Source organism: Pezoporus wallicus, unplaced genomic scaffold, assembly GCF_028554395.1.
Source record: "Pezoporus wallicus isolate ANWC-B61680 ecotype Strahan unplaced genomic scaffold, APGP_CSIRO_Pwel_v1 contig_6658, whole genome shotgun sequence".
Classification (NCBI taxonomy): domain Eukaryota; kingdom Metazoa; phylum Chordata; class Aves; order Psittaciformes; family Psittacidae; genus Pezoporus; species Pezoporus wallicus.
Window position 1 is genome coordinate 1,598,676 of NW_026642312.1, and position 17,820 is coordinate 1,616,495.

The following is a 17,820-nucleotide window of genomic DNA, read 5'->3' on the forward strand; positions in this document are numbered from 1 at the left end:
AGTAGGCTTATGTAATTAAACTTGCAATGGTATTTATGTTGCCCTGCTTTGATGACCATGTTAACATCTCTTACAGTGTTTTATGCTTTTCTTTAAACATACAGGTATCTGAAGTTAGGTGATTGTGTGTCAGTCCCAGCTGCTGGTGACAGAGCAGGGCTGCATCTCACTTCCATAGCTGCAGGAAACAGGTTGTGAAAATGTTGGTGCAGTTTCTGTAACTCAAGACAGGGATGGAAAGAGAAAGGTTTTTCCTTTTTAAAAAGTAGCAGGAGCTTTCAAGCCAGCTGTGGGGTTGACTTTTGACTTTCTAAATGGCTGGGGTTGGCAAGAACAGGATTAGGTGGTGCAGCAGCCATCTGGCTCTCAAAGTGCAGGGTGTTCCCTTGTGAGGGATACTTCTGTCACATCACCAGAGTTCTTCTTGGCTTTGGTGTATCCTCACTTCCATCCATGTGTCTGCTTCCCCACTGCAACACACAAAAATACCTGTTTTGTTTAAAAGTCTCATGAAGAACATCACCTTTTGAGCCTAGGTGGGTAAAAAGACTAACGCAGGTGTAGTGTTGAACAAAAAAAAATGTATTGACCTGTGTCTGCTTGTGGCACACATCAGCCTTGGTTTGCACAGGCAAAAAGTAAGTGTTTTTCCTTGTGATTTGTGCTTCCATCTGTTCATTACTTCCCTTTCTTGTTGGACATCATCAACCACCTGAAAAGAAGCAGGCTGGCAGGTGAGTGTGTGGACAGACATTCAAAGGGTGGCATCATGGCTGCCATGGGGTGGCCATGTATGGAAAACACTGTTGGAAATACCCATCAGTATCAATACCTTTGTTGTAAGCATTCAATAAAATACAAAGCTTTTGTACAAATACAAGGTCCTGCACCGGGGTTGGGGCAATCCGAGGCACAGCTACAGGCTGGGCAGAGACTGGATTGAGAGCAGCCCTGAGAAGGACTTGGCGTGTTGGTTGCCAAGAAGCTCAACATGACCCAGTAATGTACACTTACAGCCCAGTAAGACAGTCTTATGCTGGGCTGCATTAAAAGGAGCATGGCCAGCAGGTCGAGAGAGGTGATTCTCCTCCTCTACTCCACTCTGGTGAGACCCCACCTGCAGTACTGCATTCATCTCGGGAGTCCTTAATGCAGGAAAGATGTGGACCTATTGGAGAGGGTCCAGAGAAGGGCCATGAATATGATGAGAAGGATGGAGCATCCCTTGTATGAGGAAAGGTTGAGAGCGTTGGGGTTGTTCAGCCTGGATAAAAGAAGGCTCTGGGCAGATCTTATTTTGGCCTTTCAATACTTAAAGGCGGACCTATAAGAAAGATGGGGAAAGACTTTTTAGCAGGTCCTGTTGCGACAGGACGAGGGGTGGTGGTTTTAAACTGAAAAAGGGGAGATTCAGGCTGGATGCAAGGAAAAAAAATTTTTATACTGGCACAGGTTGCCCAGAGAGGTGGTGGATGCACCATGCCTGGAGACATTCAAGGCCAGGCTGGATGTGGTTCTGGGCAGCCCGATCTCATTGAGGATGTCCCTGTTCATTGCAAAGGGGCTGGACTAGATGACCTTTAAAGGTCCCTTCCAACCCAAACTATTCTATTATTTTTATTCTAAAGCTAGTTAATAAATATCAAGAGAGCCCTCTTATTTGTAGTTGCTCAGGGCTTGATTTTGTTGCCATTTCTATCAGCTGAAGAGGTCTTACATGAACTATTGACTGTATCCATGAGTTACCACCTTCTGAACTTCTTGCAAAATACTAAGCACTGTACTCCAGCCCTGCAAACGACTCTGCAGGAGGGTCAGCTGGTGTGTTAAAGTGGATGATTGTGCTGATAAATTAAATGGTGCATTTACATATAGTGTTATTTCACTCTTGGGATAGCTGGCATTTTACAAGGCAACAGCACTACCTTGAGTAGCTTTGTGTGTCTGTGGCTCGTTTACCTCAAAACTTGGTGAAAGTACAAGTGACTTTGGGGATTCTGAAGTGGGACAAGAAGATTCCCGAGTCTCCAAAGGGCAGGAACATACTGATCAACATTCACAGGTTTTTCATGACTTAAGTGACTATGGGGTTATCTGCTTTCTAAATGAAAAATGATGCTGAAAGAACTGCATGCAAAATAAGGGAAACTTATTTCAGATAAGCAGATTTTTTTCTTTTTTTCCGTTTACAGATAAAAACATTTCTGCTGTTCAGAATAGCAACAAGTAGAAGCTCTTTGAAATAAAGCTTATTTGAGATTTGGCATCCTTGTCCATAGTAGATGAATTGTCACTACACTAAAAGCGAAATCTTTTCTGCCCTTGTGGGTTTGTTTTCTTTCTAAAATTGTACCACACCATTGCGTTTGTGTATCTTCAACATTTGGGATCATCTACAGGGACTGTAAATTCAGTTGCTGAAGAAACAAAAAGTCAAGCTTGCCCTGTTAGCTGCGTGTGCTTCTTTCTGTCGTTTCTTCCTGCACAGCAGTGGCCTGCAAATACACATGAAACGGAAAGTATGAGCTGATCAGATTAAATTACTGTAAATGTTATGGCTGTGGAAATGATACTGTGTAATTACCCCTTTCATTCCTTCCTGTAGATACATTTTTATATGCTCAGAATTACTAAAGCCCTTAAGACACTGTGTAGCCAGTTTTTAGCCTTTGTGCATTTCAGATTCATGTAATCTGCCCTTTGTTTATTTCCCCTGACATGTGTAACCATTGCTATTAAACCTTTGTTTTGAACCTTTTCATTATAGATGCCAGACCAGTTTGATCAGACAGTGGTGCTCAACCAGCTGCGCTATTCTGGGATGTTGGAGACAGTCAGGATTCGGAGGGCTGGTTTCCCGGTCCGGAGGCCCTTTCAGGACTTTTATAAAAGGTAATCACAGTGACTTGTCCACTTCAGATGAAAGTCACAGGTACCAAATCAGTGTTCCCATGTTGGGGAACAAAGTGAAAATCTAATAAGAAAAAGAAATAATCTGGCAAAGATAGAACTTGTCTCCTGAATGAAGTAATAAGTGTTTTGGGGTTCACAGGTATAAAGTCCTCATGAGAAACTTAACTCTGCCCGAAGATGTAAATGAGAAATGTGCTGTCCTACTTCGTCTGTATGACAACACAAGCACTGAATGGCAGCTTGGAAAAAATAAGGTAAAATAATCTGGCTGTGCATATTGTGGGGCTGGTGCTTTTACAAACCTGAGGGGACAGGTTTTATACTGCACAGCTGCAGAGGACCTACTGGGCAACCTGAACTTTGCTCACAACTTCCTCCTGTTCCTCCCTCCCCCCCCCCCAAAATAAATCAAATAATTTTTATTAAAATAATGGTATTTTAATTTGAAAAATGAAACAATCCAGGTGTATTTTCAAGCTTGTTTTGAAAGTTGGATTTTAGACAACAGCTGTGTGCAGAGTTTCCCTCCTTGTGAATTCGTGCTTTTGGACTTGCATGATGTGAAAGCATGTTGTACTCAGGAGAAGATTCCCCATTGCATGATCTGAGATTTCCTAAATATTAAAAATGCATGGTGCAAAGAACTAGAGAGTGCATTACAAATCATCACTGCCAGGGATCATCCCCCAGGCCTCTGCAGATGGCTTTCTCGTCTTTTTTGTTTTCCCCTAGGTAACTCCTTTGGTGCTACCAGGTCTTCTGTAGTGGAGAGAGGACAAAAAGATCCAGAAATAGTTTGCTGAATTATGTGTTACACTTGCAGTTTTCTTGTCAATTGTTAGAATTGTGGGGGAAAAAAAACAACCCTAACCTCTCACTACCATAAAGTAGCAGTAATATTTTGTAAAATCTGATTGACTTCTGTGTGAAGTGCCCTTCCTTTTCATCCTGGTCTCCCCACACCTGCATCATTTGGAGGGTTTCCTCCATTCTTCTGCACACTTTAAGGACTCTCAGAGGAAAAGCTGATTTGTTTTACAGTTATTGTAAGAGATAGAATCTGAAATATGCTGATGTCAATTGAAGTCATCTTTCATCCCATTTTTGTAGACAATGGCATACAAATAATACAGTGATAACATCTGGCTGCAGAGCTAGGCTGTGCTTCCCATTATACTTCCAGATGTAGTGCATTAAGGGTATTCATGCATGGACCCTGAGCAGTGCTTTGGCATCTTAGGGACATATATTTATCAGAACCTGAAATTGTTTTAACCAGTAGATCAGGACCTCGGCAGGAGCCAGAGCTCTGTTATAACTTCCTTTCCTGGGACCTGAGCTCCTCCTCCTCTGGAGCTGCCTGTACATTTGTAAGGGTCTTCATAAGGAGCTTATTGTAGAAGAGAACAAGAGGGCATTGGTTTCATACCGAACATGGGATGATGGGGCACTATCCTGCCCACATTATTTAAAAGGGGGATTTACAACACTGTGATGATTTAGCTTCAGTGTGATTTTTTTTTTTTTTTTTTTTTTTTTACTTGTCTTTTACATCTCAAGCTGCAGTGCACCTGCTCAGCAAAGCCTGGGCTTAACACGGGCTTAACATCCATTTTTGGTCAGGAAATAGCTGAATGCCTTTCTGAAGCAGAATTTTGTTGTGGTTTTAAAGCCAGTGTGTGCAGAGCATGGAAGGATTGCCCACTGAGTGAAAGAAAAGGCTTTGTCCATGAGTAAAAGCTTGATATAGAAAGAGCTGCTCGGTGCAACTTGTTATCTTGGAACTCTGAGACTTCCTGTGGGCCTTTTTACGTTCCTTAGTATTAGGAGATTTGTGGTAAAATGCAGTTGCTTTCGAGCTGCATTCGAAACTCACAAGTGTGCCTCTCCTCAGGTACGCTGCTGCTTTGGCTTTGATGATGGGCTTTTTTTTCCCCAAATACAGAGGAATAAACCACCTTTTTTTCTACTTGAACACCTTAAAAAGTCCAGGGTTTGGGTTGTTTTGTTGTTGTTTGGTGCTTTTTGGTTTTTTTGGTTGGTTGTTTGGGTTTTTTTCATAGCAAGAAAAAACTCAAAATGCTTTCAGGAAGCATTCGTGCTTTTAGATGTTTTTGCAGCCCTCCTCCCTTAGCAGAGCCCCTACTGTTCACACACTTTCCTCATCACCACACTGTGCTGATGATACTGTAAAACACCTCAAGTATCGGGTGATATTTCTGCCTCTCAACTCAGGAAGTTCAGGCTAAGTCCTACAAGTTCTTTGGCCTGTGTTACCCTTGGGTGGGAGAAGGCTGTTTAATGAATTATGTTGCTTTTGAAAAAACCCTGCTCCTAATATAAAATTCACTTTAGTGTAATCAGGCTCTTTCCACTGAAATCCAAAGTTAGAGCATCATCTGCTGGTATTTTCTTCTAAGAGGAATACAATTTGGCTTTTAATTCTCTGTTGAGGAAATGGTATGTTTGTCCCTGGATTCAAACCTTAGGCTTGTAGCTTGGTCTGACATTGGCAGCACCCTGCTGCCCTTTATATACAATGCTTTCTGCAGTTCGTTAAGCCAATTTTCTCATGTAGGTGTTTCTCCGGGAGTCCTTGGAACACAAGTTGGAGAAACAGAGAGAGGTGGAAGTCACCAAGGCAGCAATGGTTATCCGAGCGCACATCTTAGGTTATGCAACCCGGTAAGTGACTAGATAAGAATATGAATAAACAGGCTTTGAAATAAATGGGTGGAGCGTCATGGAGCTAAATCCTTCTGGTGCAATACTTAACTTTTTCTAGGGACCAGGCACCCAAATCCTGTAATTGACTTTTGAAAATAGCAGCTGTTATCTTTGCCAGACCCATGAATAAAACACAGTGGAGTTTGAATAGGATGTTATGGAAGTTTGGAGGTCAGCCAGTATCCATATAATTGTATCATGGCATTAGATCCATGGTAGGAACTCTGAATGGATGGCACCTAATGGGGCTGCCCCAAGTCACCAGCTGAGATTCTGATTAATCTTTGCTTCAGCATGGTCAGAAAAGAGTTTGGGTCTTAAAGAACTATGACATGAGGTAACTGATTGCTGTTTCACTTGTTTACCTGGCTTCATGCATGACATATGAGGTGGAATTGCTCATCCCATATGTTTATTTCTTTGCTTTTTCTGCAGATCAGTTGAGGACAGTTTAAGGAAACTTGTTCACACAATGAGGTCATTTCTTTTCATGTGTATATTAGTCCTGTCCTTATATTCTCCAGTATGTTACTTAAAAACTATATTGCTTTCTTTTTTAATGACAGAGCTATCCTGCAGCTCATTGTTTTTATAGTTGTGGGATGACTATCTCTGTATATTCTTTCTCCACATGGGTGCACACACACAGAGCTCTCCTTTTAGCATCTCCTTGTCGGGGCACAAGAATATGTAAGACAGGTGTAATGTGCATTTACTTAATGAAGACACAGTGCTCACATAGAAATGAAAGAATCTCTTCTCAAGTTGAGGAGAATGTGAAGGAGAATGGGGAAACCATCACAGAACTAGAACCACTGAATTGTTTTACTATCATGGGCTCATTATTGCAAATCACCATGGCAAAACCTCTTGCCACTGCTCATTAATTCCTTGTTTCCTTAGAAATCTGCTATTTTTTTCCCAGGAAGCGGTATAGAAAGGTTCTCTACTGTGTGGTTGTGATACAGAAGAACTACAGAGCATTCAGTGGTAGGAAAAAGTTCCTGTGCCTGAAGAAAGCAGCCATAATCCTTCAGAAGCAGCGGCGAGGCCAGCTTGCTCGGCGTGTTTACAGGGAGCAACTAGAGGAGAAGCAGAGACAAGAGGAGGAAAGAAGAAAAGAGGAGGAAGAAAGGTGCAGTATGCTATCTTGCATCACTCTCCTGTCTGTGCCATACCAGGTTTTGGTCTGAATAGCCTTTATTTCAGGTTAATTGTTATCAAGTGATTTTGGAAACCCTTGCATCTTGTGCTAAAAGATGCCTGTAGTTTCATATTCACAAACATATTCTTAGTGACCTTATTTTTGTCTGTCTTTTCCATATGGCAGATGGTCTTTGCAAACTGAGCTATTGCCCTAGCAAAGGTGTGTGATGAGCTTATATTGAGCTTGATTTACTAACTTCTTTTCTTCCCTCACTTTTAGGGAAAGACAAAGGCAAGAAGCAGAGCGTCTTGCCCAGCAGGTAAATTACATTCTTTATGCTTTCAGCCATCCTGTTTATTTGAGTATCTCAACCCAGCCATTAAAAAACTAAAAGGCATCTGTGGCATTTAAACTAAACTTATTACAGGAGTTGGCAGATAAAGCAAAAGGAAACTTGATACAGTTGTTTGCATGGAAATTTCTTTCACCTCATGCTTCATTTAATTTCTGGCAAAGACTGAACTTTCTGCACGTACTTGAGCCTTCCCGTATCTGTGAGCAAATGTAATCATGCTATAGTTTTTCTTCTTCTTTCCTTTTGCTTTTGATGTAGGGATAAGGGTCCTTTTAAATGGAACAGCATGGTGGGAACATAGTGCTTTTGAAATAAATAAGTGTAAAAACAGGAATCTTGCATTGAAGTACTTTATTTAAGGGGTTTTGTTTTTTTTCCATTTATTTTATTTTGAATGCAGGCTGAAGAAGAGAGAAAGAAGCAGGAATTGGCTGCCATTCAGAAAGCCCAGAAGGAGGCAGAGCTGAAGCAAGAGGTAGAGAAGCAGAAAGAAAGCAGGCAGGTGGAAGAAATCCTGCGGCTGGAAAAAGAAATTGAAGACCTGCAGCGTGTGAAGAAGCAGCAGGAGCTGTCCTTGACAGAGGCTTCATTACAGAGGCTGCAGCAGCTTCGAGATGAGGAACTCCGGCGGCTTGAGGACGAAGCATGTCGAGCAGCCCAGGAGTTCCTGGAATCCCTGAACTTTGATGAGATTGATGAATGTGTCCGAAACATTGAGAGGTCTCTCTCTGTGGGCGGTGGGTATCCTGCTGAGCTGACTGAACAGACTGGAAATGCCTGCAGTGAAAAACCCAATTTTAACTTCAGCCAGCCATATCCTGAGGAGGAGGTAGATGAGGGCTTTGAAGCTGATGATGATGCATTTAAGGATTCGCCCAACCCGAGTGAGCATGGCCATTCTGATCAAAGGACCAGTGGCATCAGAACAAGCGATGACTCCTCAGAAGAGGATCCCTATATGAATGATACCGTGGTGCCAACAATTCCTGCTGCTAGCAACACCATGCTTATACCTCCTGCCCATGATACAGTCAGTCTCCACAACTCTTCAAGTGGTGAATCCACATATTGCATGCCAGAAAATGTATCATGTAGACCCCCAAATTCTGTGGAACTTATTTCTCCTGATGGAGACTATGATTATGACCAAGACGATTATGAAGATGGTGCTATTACTTCTGGTAGCAGTGTGACCTTCTCTAATTCACACAGTAGCCAGTGGTCACCAGATTACCGATGCTCAGTTGGGACATACAATAGCTCTGGAGCATACCGGTTCAGCTCCGAAGGAGCTCAGTCTTCTGTAAGTATCACTGTTTTTATTATCTAATAATTGATATGTGCTTCCTGATTTCCTTTTTCCCACTGTGCAGCCTTAGAATCACTGTAGCTGTTGTTACAAATGTCTGCGTTGTGCAGTTTGACTTGCTTAGACTGCGTATGGATGTAGTTGTCTGTTGCCATCTAGATGCCACTGGGGTGAGTGCATTAGAGTTAGAAGCGGCTCAGATGGTGCTTGCAGTACTTAGCTTATGCAAGGATATGGTTCTATCTGTTTTAATGCAGAACTTCACATTTGGTGAGGAGCTCAGTGCATGGCCTTGGACATAATTCATAAGTAAAATTCTTCTCTGTGTGTATTTGGAGTTAAGGTACCAGGTGGGGAATTGATTTCAGGAAGTAAAAAACAGATTCTGTTATGCATGCAAGTTCCTACAGTATGAGGGATTAAACTGCTTACAGAAGTCCCTGAAATGCCAGATGTATTTCAAGATTACTTGGAGAGTAAGTTTCACATGATGACAAATGATAAAATTATTTAGGCAGACACTCATACTGGGAAGTTGGTTTTCAGTCTTGTTACTGAGTAGTATACTATGGGATTTACTCCTGCAAATGTTTTTTTGGAATATAATTTCCCCTGCTACTCACAGAATACTTCTGTGAGACTGGTTGGGAAAGTAAAAAACTATTCCAGCAACACCAACTTACTTAGAAGGAAAACACACTAAAATATATATAGTTGATGTACTGAAAAACAGTCATCAAAGAGCCATCCTGGTCATTGGGTTAAATTGACATTTCTTGCCTAAGACAGAAACACTTTTAGCTGTCTCTGTTGAGGACTCCTCCCTGTTGCACAGCTCTGCATGTGTTTGATACAGAACAGAAATTCTGGTTATTTGGGGTGAGGATGGAGGAAAGCTACTACTGCAGCTTGTGGAATATGTTTGTTTTTCAAGACTGTTCTAAACTGTTGCTCACAGCACATCAGTGATAGAGGGAGGTTGCACAAGGGAGCATAACTTGGCCATGCTCTTGCAAGGAGATAACTTTCCTGAACAGTTACAAAGCTGGTTTATAGATTTGTTACATGAAATTAGGGCTAGTGTATAATCAGTTCAAGCTGCACCTTACTATGATGTACTCCTTCATTAGGTGGGCAAAAAGCAATGAGGAGTCTCCAAGACTTCTAAACCAGTTTTATCTAAACCCTACCCTGAGAGATCATTTCACCTTTATTTCCTCTTTTCTCTAGTTTGAAGACAGTGAAGAAGACTTTGACTCCAGGTTTGATACAGATGATGAACTTTCCTACCGGAGGGATTCAGTCTACAGCTGTGTCAGCCTGCCCTACTTTCACAGCTTTCTGTACATGAAAGGTACTGGGTGAATCAGAATTTGCTAAATATACAAAATAACCAGAAATGTTTATTATACCTTGAACTTCAATTCCTGTACAGTTAAGCTATTTTCTTATTTTTCAAAGGAGGGTAGAAAAGTAACTTAAATTTGAGCTGTTCTTAAATTAAGTTACTTGCAGTGGCTTACATCTAGCAGTGTTTGTCCCCTCTGCAAAGGAACATCAACACTTTGGGCTGCCTCTGTATCATTTTACATCTTTGCTGGCTCATAAGCAATTGAATATCCAGTATAAATAGAACAAAATAACTCACGAAGTCAAGTTGTGCCAAACTTTGAGGAAAACTAATTCCTGCTCCCAAAACCCTGTAACATAGGCAGCATTCTGCATCACAGGCCAGTTTTACTGACCTCAGTTGACTTTCATATTGGACCTGAAAGACGTAAGAAAGGGTATGTGTGGCAAAGGGGCATGAGAAACTGAAAGCATATACACAGGAACTCTCTGGTTAAGATTCTTGGTCTAACCTTCTGATGATTGATAGTAAATTACCATTTAGATGAATCTTTGGTATCCATCACTGTAGTATAACTTATTTTCCTGGAATAGGAACAGTGATGAATGTGGGTACAGCTATGTTTGTGTGAAAAATAATGCAGGCATCACTAGCAGGGCTTTTACTTTCTGACATAGTTAGCAGTAATGTTAGCATTCATTGTGGAATGACAGGAGTGTATTGGCTTGCTTATGGTTTTGATGGCTGTGATGTAACTACAGTGCAAGGTGTATTGTCTGCCTTACAGCCACACTTTGGTATGACTGACCTCACCTTAGTGTATTTCCTACTCTTAAGTGTAGCTTTTTCAGGTTTTATGGGTTTCAGTTGAATGTTGTTACCTCCAAATAACCTGAAGAGAGGACAGAGTTTAACACTAAAGTTTTCTTAGATTGTCACTGAGATACATTGAAAACAGTGTTAAAGATCTGATTCTCAAGTGCAGTAAGACTTTTTAATAATTTATTATTAATATATGTTATGTATAAGTATATATAATTATATAGATGCTACATACATGTTTTTGTTATGTAGAGACTTACTGTAATCTATAAGGTAGACAGCAATATTGGTGGCCTTAAGGATACGCAAAAGTAAAATCTTTGGTTTTGTGGCCTATAGCAGAGACTCAGTTTAAGTGTAGCATCGTTGGTCAGCATCTTCCAGCGTTAGTTTGGTCACCGCTTCTGTTTTACATTATAATTGTTTCTCTTACCTAGGTATAAACCCACATCTGTCTCTCTTGCCAGGTGGCTTAATAAACACATGGAAGCGACGCTGGTGTGTCCTGAAAGATGAGACCTTCCTGTGGTTTCGTTCCAAGCAGGAAGCACTTAAGCAGGGTTGGCTTCACAAAAAGGGGGGTGGATCATCTACGCTTTCCAGAAGGAACTGGAAGAAACGATGGTTTGTTCTCAGGCAGTCCAAGTTGATGTATTTCGAAAATGACAGTGAAGAAAAGCTAAAGGGTGCCATGGATGTCCGAACAGCCAAGTAGGTTTATATGGGTTTTTGTATGTTAGGCACAGTTCCTCTTAAATACTTCCTGAGTCTTAATCTGGGAAGATGTTTAGTGCCTGCCTTCAAATTGTGTGAATGCAAGCAAAAAAGTGTGTGTGATGAAGTTACTGAAAGCAAGTGTTGTCCTTACTTGGCTCTCTCTTTCATCCCCAGAGTGCTCAGAGCTAAGCCAGTGCCAAATACTTCAGAAAACTGCTCCTATAATGAACCTGTCTATGTTTTCTCCCAGACTAGAGGCCCAATTTAATCTGTAATGATTCCCAAGGCAATTTGGGGCATGTTGCCAAGTCCATAGCTGCAGGCAAACCTAGAATGGAGGGTGGAATTAATAGGCCCTGAATATATTTAAGTTAGCGCTGGTCAAAGCTGTATCTTCTGTATGCATTTATCTTTTTTTTTTTTTTCATGTTTGAAATAATTGTGGTAGTGGTAGAAAAGTCTTTAAAATGTGTATATTAATTTTTTAAAAAATTACTAAACCTAACAGTAACTTGCATCAGGTAAGTAACTAAAGTTCCTTGTACCTTAAAATTCTATGCTTCCTGAAAAAAAGTTTTCTAAGGGATGGTATTTTTTCCTTCTGAACAGTCAGTGTGCTTTATGAACTTTTTATTATCCAACCAAATTTGAAAATTAGAGTGTGCTAACACTGGTAGTCTCATTTCTGTATAAAAGTGTGCCTGAGCTTTCTTCAAAGGAAGAGAAAAATAGCAGTGGCTGTAGCACTTCATTCCACTCTGCTTCTTGTAATCTGCAACTATCCTTTTTATTTTGTTAATTTAACAGAGTACTTGAATTAAATTGAAAGCTTACATTAATCTTTTGTTTGGCGGTCCTGGCTTGAGCTTGATTTCAAGCAGGTCAAAGTAAATAGCTTCAGTGAGCATCCTAACTTGCTCTTGTAAAACCAGTGGGCTGCTGACCATCAAGCAAATCTCTGAATCCAGACACTGAAGTTCCTACCACTCTGTCTCATGTACCATAGCATGTATCTAGCATAGCTTTTTAATATGCTTAAACTGTCTTTTTTCTGTTGTCACCACATTGTTTCATTGACTGTGCCCTAATGAAGTTCATTGCTGAATGTACCTTTTAAAATTGTCAAAGGTTGTTGAACCTAACTGGAACTGTAGGTTCAATCAATGACTATTTGTGTATAAAACAGCTAAAAGAAAGGGTACTTGTATTTAAAGAGCTGCATGTTATGAGAAATAAGCAATAGCTTTTGTATGTAACTTTAATATTCACTGAGTGCATTCCTAACACATCATCTGACTTACATATTTCACCACGCCACATTAGGGACCCTGTGCAAATTAAATAAATCTTGGGCTGATTCATTTAAAACACAGAACAGGGAAGGATTCTGTTGGACACTGCTCAACATAGGGAGGGAAGGAAACCAAATTAAAGAAAACAGGACAGAATTATAGATTGTTGTTTAAATAGCAGATAAATTGTCCTAATGAGCCTGATAAGCAGAGCTTGCATATATTGTTTATAGGATAGAGATTTAAGAGAATGGTATAGCTGATAAGGAAGTATGGCTAGTTAAGGAAATAATAAGCTTCAGACAAATACAGTAAAACAGCAAGAAAGAAATCAAGCTGATCTCTTAAGCTTCAGGAAAACCTAATGTAATACTTCAAATATTCCTTAAAAATCTTGTGCTTTGTGGTTCATGGCTATTTAATATACCAATACTTAGATGTCCAAACTACACATCAGAAAGATGTAATTTTTCAGCAGATGAGTGTTCAGCTTTTTCTGGAAGCCATCTTTGGAATTGTCTTTATGCTGATTCAAAACCACACAGAATCACTAATCCAGGTTTTGTTTGCTTTTTGGTTTTAATCTTCAAGAGCTTTCTTTTTAGCACTCCAAAAATTACTTGGGTGTGTAGCCAGTTGAGAAATATTTCCATTTCTCAACTCAGTCATCCTTGCCTCTCTTGAGGTTTGATAGTGCCTTTTCTTTAAAGGCATTATCTCTTGTTAAAACAGTAACAGAGTAGTCAACTTGGTACAGTGACAGTAATCATAGAATATTTGTATAGAAATGGGCAGAAAACACAGCTACAGTTTGATGAATTAATGCTGTCTGATAAACCGCCTTGTGAGCCTTGCTTAAGGCTGATTGCTGTTATTTTAAGTGTCAGTGGTTTGTGAGCCTCTTGGCAGAACAGAATTTTCCAGACATTGACAACCTGTAATACTTGATCTTTGCGCTTTCTTTTTTCAGAGAGATTGTTGATAATACAGGAAAAGAAAATGGTATCGATCTAATAATGGGTGATAGGACCTACCACTTAATTGCTGAGTCTCCTGAGGATGCAAGGTATGAAATCTCTGTGCCAGTCTGACTTGTGCTTGTCATTCATTTGTCCACTGTCACAAAACATTCAGGCTGTGTTAAACACGTTGAATTTAACACTTTTGGAAGGCCTAAGAAAAAAATCCCGTGACAGAATATTAGTGGGGAGAGTTAGACTGCCAGTGAAAATTTTCCCCAAATTTGGCTGTTATCCATTTATTACTAGCAACTTTCTGAAACACAGTGTGTCTGTAAAGAGGAAGCCATCAGCCATTGATGCTCATCTTGTATGTTATCCTGCAGTCTTTAGCTGTGTAGATTAAATCAGTATTCAGGATCCTGCAATCTGTCTGAAATAAAGTACTGTTCTTCAGGGTTGGGATCTGTTTGCCTAAGCGGAGCCTAAAATGTTTTCAGATAAAAACTGTAATAGGGTGACTGGATTTTATGGTGAAAGCATTTTCGTGACTAAGAAGAGCATGCAAGAGAGTTTTTCCCTTTCTGCTTATTTGAGAAGGGTCTTACCTTTCTTGCTAAAGGATCCATATCAAACTGCAGGGGGAGCCTGGCAGGTGAGGAGCAAGCCTGACTTGTCAGATCGGTTTTAGTGCATTCTTAAAAGAAAATCCTACACTACAGTTCATGCAAGATAATAATATGCTTGCCCATAAAAACCAGGCATTTGAATAAAGCGAACTTAGTAATCAAAGCTTATTACCCACTGCCTTGCTGCCCCTAGGCCAGAATACAGAATGCGTATGTCAACTTCACTTGAGCTACTTTTTTGTGAAGCCTTGAAAGTTGCTTCATATTCTGTTCTTTTTAAAGGTACAATACCTACCTGTATCACAAGACCCCAAGGATAAATTTAGCAACGCTTACAGTGCAGAATCATTCTTCATTTTTAGACATCCTTAAAATTGCCCTTGAAACAAATTATGACCTTTCCAGAAGTTCTTCTTAAGATTCTTGTGTGATTTGAGTTTATTTTAAAATGAAGGCCTGGCCGAAGTCTCTTCCATTAGGCTTGTGTACCTGCCCTAGGGACCCATGAGAAATTACCAGCATAAAGACTTGTCTGTTGTCATGCATCCCTTTCATTTTTTTCTTAAACATGGAGGAGGAGTATATTTACTAGTGTACTTCATACTTCTTTTTTCTCAGTCATCCCAAAAGTTTTTGATGAGGATGTTGTGTAAGGATTTACAAATGCTCTTAAGTCAAAGTCTTGTTAGTGTTTGACATTATTTAAAGTAAAGTACACAATTATTGGACTGTGGTGGTTCTGGATCTACTGTTGAAAAAAGTATTTTGTACATGGGCTAAATCATGATCTGAGGTTGCTTTTTGCTCAAATTAAGGGAAAAAACAAGAGAAACGTGACCCCCACACACCCTCCCAAAAGAGGAATTACTCCTTTGATCATGGAAATCTATTTGAGAAGTAATGCTTCAGTGGGCAGCCATTACTGAGGGATTATTCCCTTCAAACCCCTAGTCTGTTTTTCCCCTGTTCTTGGGTTCTGGGACTCAGCTGAAAGACAAAGGAAGTCCTGAGATGGAAGAAAGCAAAAGGAGAGTCAGATCTGCCTTTGTCTTTTGCCAAGTACAATGATTAATTCTTTTTCATTGTTTACACAAAGAGACATGAAATTACAAAACCTCTGAATTGTTTTTTAAAATCCAATAATAAATTTTTACTAAATGAAGTCTTTCTCTGTTTTTAAATAGAAGATTGACATTAAAGTAAATTTGCAATTCCTGAGTGCAAAAAAAAGAAAGCTGAATTTAATTTGTGGGAAAGTTTTGGTAGCTGACATTTAGTTTTGTTCAGCTGATGGTTCCTTCTCTGTAGATGACCCTTCCCTCATTTTTGAAGGGTTTTCAATGACCTTGTCTTACATCCAGGAAAGTAAGTGCTAAGCATAACCTCTCTGTGGTTACCTCTGAGTCTTAACAAAAGAATTAGAACTAAATATGTTTTCATCGTCTTTATTGTCAGCCATTATAAATCTTTGTTTTTCTTCATATGCCTTGGATTGTTTCTAAGGAAAGCAGAAGCTGTTAGAAAGGATTTAGGATGTGGCAATGATGGTGCTGTCTGACAGACTTACACAGGTTTTATCAAGCTCTTTTGTCAGTTTGGTTCATGGTTTATCTACAGTATGGGGAACAGTTGGCTTCTGAATGCTGGAGTTAAGGAAGCAGCATTTTAGTGTCCTAGGTATAAATTCTATGACTATAAGCAATTGCAGAAAAGACAGCTTTAAATTTAAATCCAGTAGTTTTGCATTTGTTTCCTCATCCTGGTGTTGGTGGAGGAGCCTCTGCAGAAAAGTGAGTAAGTAGTCTGTTTTAAAGGCTGGGCTTTTCAGCCCTTTGAAAACTTGCCCCCAGGTGGTTTTCATTAGAATGGCAAATTCCTATCTCAAAGAATGGCATTCAGGAACCTGCCGAACAGGCCAAGCTCTGCCCTCAGATTTCAGCGGGATTGCTTAGAGCAGTTGAGCTTTATCATATATAAATGCCAGAAGGGCAGAGATTTCCCAGAAGCAGAAGGTGTGGTTGGAATTAAATCCTGCAATTGCTGCTCAGCACTAGGGGCTGAGTACTAGAAACCTCTCTGCCACTTTTCCTGTTATGAATGTACACAAGGCCACTGGAGTGGCACACATTAGCTCTGTTCAACTTCACTGGTCCTTCCAGTAGCTGGATTTTCCAGTGTTCCATAAGGAACAAAAAAATGTAGATGTATTTGCTTGAGGGTTTTATTCTTTCCCCCTCTCAGACAACTTCATTGACTTGGGTGGTCTTTGTGGAAGTATCATTGTAAGAAACTATTACCAGCCATGCTATCAGTGCAGCAGAATTTATGATCTGAAGGTTGGGTTTCCCATTAAAGACTTTGTGTGTAGCTAGAAATGTATTCTTTTTTTCCAGATGAAATATATGGAATGTGTTACAAATACTCTCTAAGCACTCAGATATGTCAGCGTGCTTACTGCCAGTTTTTCAGAGACGGCGCTTTTTGTAGAAGGTTTTTATCTTGAGGAAGAAGGGTATGATATGAACTTGGATGGGAGATCTGGAGGGGCTTGCTTGAACCCGGTATTACCTGAACTGACATAAAGCCTTGCTGCTTTTCTGCATGTTGACAAAAAGGAATCTTAAGCAATTTCAAAAACCTGAAGAACCTGCTAGAACTGTGGAGAACAAAGGTGACGGAAGACTTGTTCAAGAACATCATTTTACTTACACGGCTGCCTTTCTTTCCACAGCCAGTGGTTTAGCGTACTGAGTCAAGTTCATGCATCCACAGAGCAAGAGATCCGAGAGATGCATGATGAGCAGGCAAATCCACAGAATGCTGTGGTAAGTCTAAATCTGAAGAACTTTTCAGAGCAAATAGTTTTAGAAAACAGGGGCACCGTGGTGGCAACAGCTTCTGAGAGTCACAACCTAGGATTCCTTACATGTGGTCGTAGCTGTGAGGCTGGCTAGAGGCTCCATACCCTTGGTCCTGTAGATATGCAAGAAGAGAGTGTGACTTCTGATTCCTTACCCATCATTCATCTTGATGAAAAATTAGTATTATTTTAGGGGTGTTTTTTTATGGTCCAGCTCCCTACCAAAACAGAGTTTGTGCTTGAGCTTGAAGTCTTGCAAAGTTACAGTTAATGAGTAAAATAAAAGCACAAGAGTTGAAAATCTGAGGTTTTTCTGGTCCTGCGTATAAACTGCATTTATTATTCTGTACAACATACACTGGGAATAAGTGGAATGCATTTGGAACCTAATATCAAACAAGGAGAAATAAAAACTTCTGCTTAATGGCTTCAGAAGTTTGTTCTGAGAGGATGCCATTTACATCGGGATGGTACTTCTAGGTGAAACATTCAAACAGGTTTGGAAGCATAGAAAAGTAAGAGCAGTTTTTGAGCTGCCATCAGCTTAACTAGAGGTAATCTTTTACTGGAACTATTTATCTGAGTTTCTTAGTTTTACCCTTAGCAATTTTAATGGTTAAGAGAAATTGATACCCAAATCTGCATTTCATTTAGCTGCTGCTCTTTTCACCCATCTCTGAGAAGAGTACTGTGAGTAATGTAATAGTAAATGTCTTCCTCCTTTTCTGACTGGGTGTTT

General features: G+C 40.1%; 1 protein-coding gene across 2 annotated transcripts in view; it reads left to right on the plus strand.

Moving 5' to 3' along the window:
- Nucleotides 1–17,820, plus strand: part of MYO10 (myosin X) — a 160,402-nt gene that overhangs the window by 126,556 nt on the left and 16,026 nt on the right. For both annotated transcript variants that reach the window (XM_057428891.1, XM_057428890.1), the window contains 10 exons: nt 2,768–2,892; nt 3,053–3,167; nt 5,492–5,598; nt 6,566–6,775; nt 7,067–7,106; nt 7,543–8,445; nt 9,682–9,805; nt 11,092–11,335; nt 13,604–13,699; nt 16,953–17,046. In XM_057428891.1, the coding sequence (XP_057284874.1) occupies nt 2,768–2,892; nt 3,053–3,167; nt 5,492–5,598; nt 6,566–6,775; nt 7,067–7,106; nt 7,543–8,445; nt 9,682–9,805; nt 11,092–11,335; nt 13,604–13,699; nt 16,953–17,046 (2,058 nt within the window). The remainder of the gene's footprint in view (nt 1–2,767; nt 2,893–3,052; nt 3,168–5,491; nt 5,599–6,565; nt 6,776–7,066; nt 7,107–7,542; nt 8,446–9,681; nt 9,806–11,091; nt 11,336–13,603; nt 13,700–16,952; nt 17,047–17,820) is intronic.